General features: G+C 35.1%; 1 protein-coding gene across 8 annotated transcripts in view; it reads left to right on the top strand.

Moving 5' to 3' along the window:
- The window catches only part of PHF6 (PHD finger protein 6), a 45,220-nt gene extending 37,377 nt beyond the window's left edge, over positions 1 to 7,843 (top strand). For 5 of the 8 annotated variants that reach the window (XM_015249284.3, XM_006215973.4, XM_015249288.3 and 2 more), the window contains 2 exons: positions 4,219 to 4,348; positions 4,673 to 7,843. In XM_015249284.3, coding sequence (XP_015104770.1) covers positions 4,219 to 4,348 — 130 coding nt within the window. In that variant the 3' untranslated portion in view covers positions 4,673 to 7,843. The remainder of the gene's footprint in view (positions 1 to 4,218; positions 4,349 to 4,672) is intronic. The other 3 variants (XM_015249286.3, XM_072955967.1, XM_015249285.3) reach the window with 3 other exon arrangements.
- The last annotated feature ends 796 nt before the right edge of the window (positions 7,844 to 8,639 follow it).

Here is an 8,639-nt window from a genome sequence, read left to right on the forward strand (position 1 = left end):
AGGGATGTATGTGCAAGAAATTGCATTGCATTACTGTTAATGATAGCTGCAGTACCTACTAGGGCATGTTCTTAGACTCAGTATACTTTGTACTGACAAGATTACCCCAGATGGCGTCAGTCTACTCAGGAAGGACATAGACAGGAACTACAGCTTGTCAGCAGGGTGGCATCAGGTACTCCTCTTCTGTGAGAGTCCTTGCAGCAGTCAGCGTAAGTACAGCCCAGCTCCGATAGGGTATGATCCACATTGGGTGGTCATAGGATCCATCCTGGCTTAAAAGCCCCATATCCAATCAGAGCCAACACCTCTTATAATACAGTTACATAGGCATAGATAATTTTAAGGTTACACCACACTGAAAGAGGACCAGAGCTAAGGCGTCTTATCAGAATACCCATATTTTTCCCACTCCAGATACAGTCTACCAATTAGGAGGTAATGTAGCTTAGTAAAATAGTTGGCACACCAATTTTTGTTAAGTTGCCAGGGTTCTAAAGGGTTAACTAAAGATGAAATTCACATGCAGAATGGGAAAAGGTTTTTGTTAACCTTTTACCTACAATAGCAAGAAAGGAAAAGAAAAAATAACCAGAATGTCCATCAGGAGACTTAATAAATTTTAGTATGTACATACATTTAGTTGGAATACTATGCGGCTATTAAAGAATAAAGTAGACCCATGTGTAGAGTTGTAAAGACGTATTTCAATGATAGAGTAGGGGGGGAGTTGTATAATCCTATTTTAGCAATAAAAAGTACACTTGTACACACATGTACAAGATATGTGTATTTTTTTATACACAAAATTTTCTAAACGCATAGTCAGCAGACTTAGCAGTATTCACCTCTCATTCATTACATAGCGGTGGAGAAGATATATTTTATATATCTTTTATATTTCTATTCTCCTTTATATGGTTCATAATCAATACATTATTTTTTAAAGTAGCCAATAGTATTTTGAAATAACAGGCCCATTTTAAACATCTAAAATCAGATATGTGGAGAATTACTGTATTTAAATTTTAACTTTAGATATTCTTATTGCAGTAATTATCCATTTTCATTTTGGGAAAAAATAGAAAATATAGATAAGAAAAATAAAACTTAATGTCAGCTTTAATTCTACCACCAGAGATAACAACTTTAAATCTTTTGGCATATTTTTTTCTAGACATTTTTATGATTGTGTATATTTATAAAAAAATAAAACTTTCTCATATATACTGTTTTATAAACTGTTTTCCACTTTGAACATTTTTTTCCTGTGACATAAAACAGTTTTACATCACCATTTTAATGGTTGCATAGTATTCCATTGTATGGGTATATCAGTTTGTTTAATCAGTTCCATTTTAGACATTTAGATGGTCTTTATTTTTTAGCTATTAGAAAACCATGTTGCAGTGATTATCTCTAAGCAAACATATTTGCACTGGGATCCATGATGATTTAAATTGCTCTTTTCATTTTTTCATATTGAAATTTGTTTCTAAAATCTGCTAAAAATGTAGATTTCAGATTTTTCCTAGAGACCACTGAGTTCAGATGAGTGTGCATATGCGAGTAGCTTGGGGAGAGAAGAGTCCACGAATAGGAAATGCACCTACACGCAGCTTGCTTCCTTTACCAGCCCTTTGTGAAGCTTGAATATAGTCATATTAGAGAGACGAGGGAAGGTTATGTACTGATTCTGTTTATCCTATTTTACTGTCTTTATTTTATTTCTAACTACTTAAATATGTATTTTTCTAAAATATCAGTCTCCCACTGTAAAAAAGTAAATTCTATGACAGCAGGGATCTTGTTTGACCAATCGACATCTGCGGCCTTGGTGTCCAGATTAGTGAAGGACACATGACAGGCCTATGGGAAGGAGTCCTTGAGTGAAAAATCATCCCATAAAAAGATTAAAATGGGCTCTAATAAGAAAGGGCCCATGCTTTTAGGTAAAGCTCTGTCATAAAAATTTCCAAAAGTACACAAAAATAGAAGAGTATAACGACGCCGCGTCTCAGCAGGTGCCAGGTTATTGCCATGATCATTTCATCTTTTTTTTTCCTCTCTGAGGTATGTTAAAGCAGAATCCCAGATCTCCTGTTATTTCATCCCTGCATACTTTAGTATCACTATGCCATCATCACACCTTATTAATTGACAGTAAGTTCTTAGAATCATCTCATACCCAGTCCACTTTCATATTTCCCCAGTTGTCTTGAAAATGTCCTTTTAGACTTGATTTGTTCAAATTTCAATACATACAAAGTCCTTACATTGCATTTAATGGATATGTCTCTTAAATGTCTCTGAATATAGAGCAGTCCCCACTCCACCCTTGCCTTTTCCCCCTACTTGTTGAGGATCCCTGATATGTTGTCCTGTAAAAGTCCTATATCCTAGATTTGTGTATTTGCATCATAATGATGTCATTTACCTCATTTCTCTACCCCTCCACATTTCCTGTAATTTATAAGCTGGTTCAAAGGCTTAATTAGATTCAGATTATATTTTGGGAGAAGATACTTCGTAGGTGCACCCTGTAGAAGTCTCACTCGATATTTACACTCATGATTTTTAAAAAAACGGCATTCCCACTGTGCAGTGTTTGAAAAGTAGAAATTCTTCATAGTTCTTTGAAAATTGAATAAAAAATGATGAGCAAAACTAGGTCGGAAGTCAGTTGTTACTATTGCCCCTCCGACCCCACCCCTGCCTTTTATTCTACTCACTTGTTCCAAACTTTCATATTAAACCTAAGTGTAGATCATTTGTGGCAAATGAATTCCTATGTGATCATCTTTTATCCATTGCTGACCACAAGAGGGCACCCACTGAACATTTTTAAAGCATTGCTCCATCTTAGCATATACATAATTGACCTAAAACTGAGCTCAGATCAGCCCCCACCCTTTGATTATGGTGGGAGTGGTTAACTGTAAAAAATATATTGGTGCATATACAGTAAAGTGGCCTAAACCTTTGTTCAAAATCACCTACATTGCTGTTTTCATTAAAAACAATGACTTTCAAGTAGATGGTATATACACACAAATAAAAGGTTGTCAGAACTGCATGATGTCAAAGAATCACTCCAGAGATGATTTGCTAATTTCAAAGACAGAGAATCTACCCTTACAACAAAGAAATCCGGCCATCACTACCACCTTAACCAAATGAAAACAGCATCACTAGCAGCAGGACATTCTGGAGTTGCATGCCTCCTGAAGTATGCAGGATTACCTGCCGAGTATCCTGGACTAGCGAAGGACCGCTGAACCAGCAAAGTTAACCAAGCCCTAAATAGCAAGGTCCTACTGTACAGCACAGGGAACTATATTCAATACCTTGTATAATGGAAAAGACTATGAAAAGGAATATATATGTATACGTAAAACTGAATCACTATGCTGTACACCAGAAACTAACACAACATTGTAAATCGACTATACCTCAATTGAAAAATAGTTAATCAAGCCCTTAGGCCTTATTTCTAGTTTATAGGAAATAAAGGATGAGAGAAAACCAAATAGAACATTACCACAGTTAGGCAACTCCAGAATGTGGTGTAGTTGACAAGGTATATGGTCTAATTCTTTCCAGAAACTCAGTGTCATGGGGAAAAAAGAAATTGGAGGAACCAGTCTAGATCATGAGAGACACAGCCAAATGCAGTGCCTGGAAAACTGTTAGATGACTCATAAAGGTGTTCTAGTAAAGGCCAGGACACTAATGATGAAAAGGCCCTAGAAGAGTTTGAATAAAATTGTTTCATGACATGTGAGCAGAAAGCAAGTAGTATATATCGAATTTATATTATTGCCTAAAATGTGCTTTTAAATTATGTATATGAAACATCCTAGAACTTGATTATGTCATATATGTACCTGAAAGTTGTAATTTTCAAGTTGACCAAAAACTTTTTTTAACCTCATTGGGCAAACTGAGGGATTGCCTTATATTTGGGCATATGTGGTAACTTTCATCCTAAACCAGAGGTTTTATTTCTGATGAACTTTTACTATTTCATCAATAGAGTGCTTTCCTTTCTATCTTTTAGATAGAAATGGACCTATAGCTCATTGTGGAGACTGTTTTTAAGTGTGGAGGAGGAAACCCACATTTTAAATGGGCACCAACCTCAGCCACTAATGACATAAATATATTCTCATCAACAATGACAAAGCATTTTGAGATTTTTATCTTTCATCATTGTAGACTATATTGTAAAAATCATAGTGGAAATGATGAGAGAGATGAAGAAGATGAGGAACGAGAGAGTAAAAGCCGGGGAAAAGTAGAAATTGATCAGCAACAACTAACTCAGCAGCAACTTAATGGAAACTAGGTATGAAAGTTAATTATATTGGCTCTGTTGTCAGGATAACAGTATACAGTAATAAATACCTATTAAGGTAATGATGTGCAGTATGATTTTTTAATGCTATTATGTTTAGTTAAGCATGTCAGTAGAAGCTGAGGATGTGTAGGCTTGCATAGTTTCTTTTTTTAACTAGCTGATTTTGCAATAGTAAAAACAAGCTATCCACTTTACCAGTAAATGTAGTTGTAACGTGAAACCAATAAGATATTCTTGCTCCTCAATAACATTATATTTATTGTGCTCCCCTCAAGCATCATATTTTACATTTTTTTATCATCTTTTAAACAGGTTCATGGGACAGAGTTAGAAAACTGGGAATGAATAAGACATCCATAACTACTATTCTTTTTTCACTGTTTTCTAAAATCAAAAAGGGTTTGTAACTTTTTACTGCCCATCTCTTAGATCCTTCATTGAACTGCCTAAAAACGTCTTGTTTGTTTTATGAGCCTTCACTAGATGGCAGAGTTTGACATGTTGGTATTACGTAGCTGTAGTTTGCAGTTTCTGGGAAGCAATTGAAACACTATTAACCCTGTGTATAGTGTCAACAGTTAAAGCAGACAGTGAAATGAAGTAAGCTATATTTCTGGACTGAACAAAGTTCTACTGTTTAGAGTGTCTAAGTTTGTTTAGTGGATTCATGCTCAAGGGAAAGCATAAGCAAATTTCACTTTACAGTGCAAACACGCCTCTGGTGGCAACACATGGGAATTTGTGAATTTTTTTTTCACATTCAAGTAAAGGAGGCTAGAAATGAAGAGAACCTTCTTTTTCTCTTGGCTTTGACAGCACATGCTAAAAAGCTCTTCAAGAAGTGTGCTAAAGCTTTTCGTTTGGTTCCTGTTAAAGTTGTTCTCACTGACCAGCATGGACTCGGGCAACTGGTGATTATAAGCTATGAGCTCCAGTGCTTATGCCAAAATTCTCTTGACAGCAAACCTCTTCTCTTTTCATGTCATACAAAGAGCTTCTAGCAAAATGATTGGATCCTTTCAAGTTTAAACTACCATTTGGCAACAGCAAATTAAACCTCTTTAAGATTTAAAGGGTTACCACTTACTAAGGACTTTAGCCACCAAGACTGAAACCCTTTCCTCTCAAGTGCCGTGTTGTGTGGAACACTTCATGTATCGGCCCAAAGTATGTAAGGAGGTCTCATGTGCTGTAGAAGTAAAAAAAAAAAAAAAGAAAAAAAGAAAAACAGTCTTGCATAAAACAGTATTTATTTTTTAATTCTGTGACCACTATTTTAGAAACTTTATTTAATATTTTTAATGTTTTCATTTGTTGCTTTGCTTATCTATGAAATAGGCTTCTGTGCCCTACTTTTCTTCTGGTGGGGTTCGGTGGTGTTTTATTGATCATCAGAATTGTTTCTCAAAGCCTAAGAACCCAGCTTTTTAGAAAAAGGATTTTCACACTGGCACTTCTTAGCTAGTGAGATTTTCTTCCACTCACCTGCTGAAGCACATTTACATATTCCTTTATGGCAAAACCAAAAAAAACTTTAGTTGTGTTCTGCCTAATAGTACCATAGCACCTCAATATCAAGGGGAGGGATTCTGATTTCTGAATTATTAGTTAACTTACCACATTAAAGCAGATTAGCAAACAAGAAGTAACATGTTAACTTGACTGTACATTGAGATATTCTGCAGCTTCTGGAAAAGCATTTTAAAAATGTAACAGGTGGAAAATTACACTGTGCTTATGACTGATTTTTTTAACTGCTAGTCCCTTAAAGTCACATTTGTCAAGTGTGTATTCACACATTTACTTAAATCAAGGGACTTGATGATTGCTTTATTTTAACCATCTTTTATTATTTTTAGAAGGAAACTAGCTTTAGTAGTGGATTGCCCTATATGTTTTTCTCTTTTTGCTCTAAATATACCATTGGAATTTTTGTGTGTGTATGTGATGAATTTTCAAAATTCTCCATGACTTGAAGTGCAACGACAGATCTAGATGTTTGTTTACCAAGCTATGTGACTTTTCCCAAAGGATCTGTACTTAATTTCCTTACAACAGCTTGAAACCTGTTAGTTTAAATCTTTTGAGTCACTGTGTCGAGATCATTTTTACATTGTGTGCCATAGATTTACCCATGAAATAATAAAGCACCTTCATTTTTGGACAACTACTGTAACGATGTATTTTGGAAAAATGGAAGGTGCCAGGGGTAACAATGGCCAGTCAATAATCATATAATGGACTTCAAATACTATAGCTGTCAGTCGATTGATTTGTTATGTAATAAAATGTATGAGTTTGTATGGGTTTCTTCAACCCTTTCTCTGCCACTAGCAACCAGAATAGCACTTTACCATTTGGTTGGCTAGATAAGTGGCTGGCTACCTATTTTTCTCACTGTGGTGTGATTGGCTAAACAGTCTTTCATTAAAAATTGAAATGTAAATTGAAGTCACATGAAACATCACCTTTGGTTGTAAACCTCCGATATTTTGATTCTCTATCCATGTTTTCGTCACATGCTGAGTAAAAGTGCCTTACAATGTAAAAATTGTACAGTACTTACGTTCCCAAGTAGCATCATCATCTTCTGGGTAGTAATTACATTGTGGTATGAATATTTAGAAAAATGGACCTCAGCAGTGTATTTACTGTTCATCTCTTAAGTCCTTAACTGTAGTTTTAATAAGCATGACATTATTTGATAAGTATATAACATTTACATCATTTCAAAAAATACTGCCATGACTGTCTTTTATGCATATTTTAGCTTGAAATTTTGAAGCGTCTTTTCTTTTTTTCCTTTTTTCTTTTTCCCTTTTTTGTTTTGTTTTTGTTATTGATATTAAACAGTGTAATCTTTGCAAGCGTATATTGAAGATTATTCTGGAGCATTTATTGCCTTACCAGAAATGTTAGTAAGAAATGTTCTTTAGAGTAGAAAGATAGACTTGAGTTTCTATACTTTAATAAGAGCTCTTTGTTCCTGGTGGGAGGGGGGAGGGAGGGTGAGTTTTACTTTCATCTCAATTTATTAAAAACCCACAGCTGAAATACATTTTATTTCAAAGATCAGCAATTTTAGAATTTCATATAGTACTTGCTCAGGAGTACATGCTACTCAAGATATTAAGAGAATAACAAGATATGTAGATCTACTGTTGAATCAGAATCTATGTACTTGAACAAATGTGTGAATCTTAAATATCTCAAAGCAAAAGAAAAGTGTTCTAGAATGTTGTTGCTTTTTTAAAAAGCGCTAAAGTTAGACCAAGGTATACAGTTTTGTTCTAAGAGACATTTAGGTTAATTGTAAAGATAAGGAATGCATTATGGGTCAAAATCAAACATTCCTCTCATGTTATGTATATTTTGTTCCTGTTATATTGGCTTTATTTTCAAAATTGTAGTTTGTAGTATTAGTTTCCTTTTATTGGTATTCTTGCATATACTATTCATTCAATAAATGAGTTATGACTTTCATGTTTGTATTTATGTCTCTTTTGTGTAAGGGAATGATGAAGCTTATTTGTAACAGCACTAGTATTTTGTTCTTTTCAGTCTCGCTTTATTTCAAGGTGAAATGCCTAGTTTCATAACTTGTCTTTAAACTAGTACGAGAGAGAAATGTGAATTTGAGTTTAGTTCAAAGTTTCACACAGAAAGGTTCTATCATGGACAGAAACAGCAGCCTGTCAAGTACAGTGGGACTGCGTTACATCTTGGTTCCTTTCTCATTACATGATTCAGATACCTATGACTTAAATCAGGTCCTCTGGAACCTAGTTAGAAGGTGATTTTAAAAATAAACCAGCACTCCTAGGACAGTTTATCTGATGCGTAAAAAGGATGCAGGATTAATATCCTTGTCATAAAGGGATTCTATCTTAAAGATTTAAATCTCCCTTTCCTGTGGACAGCTTGATTCTAGCACAGTGCTCATATATTGAGGTGGTCATATCCAGGGCAGGAGTCAAAGTTTTAATTGATAGAACGTGCTCATTCCGTACATACAATTCCTAACCTGCATTCCTGCATCCCTACTCACGAAGGGGGAAAAAATCAAGTAAGAGGTTCTGAATAATGCTGCAACTATAGGACACGATGTGCTTTGCTGCAAGCATTACCTAGTCATGTTTGGCCTGTGTGTATGTGTGTGTGTTTAAAGTCCGTTACTTTGTTTCATTTCAATTACCCCATAAAAATATGAAGAAGAGAGTTACGTGGCTTTCTTTAGCTTACTGAAACTATTGACAGCTGGGGTTTTGGGTTGGGGGGT

Source organism: Vicugna pacos, chromosome X (assembly GCF_048564905.1).
Source record: "Vicugna pacos chromosome X, VicPac4, whole genome shotgun sequence".
Taxonomy (NCBI): Eukaryota; Metazoa; Chordata; class Mammalia; order Artiodactyla; family Camelidae; genus Vicugna; species Vicugna pacos.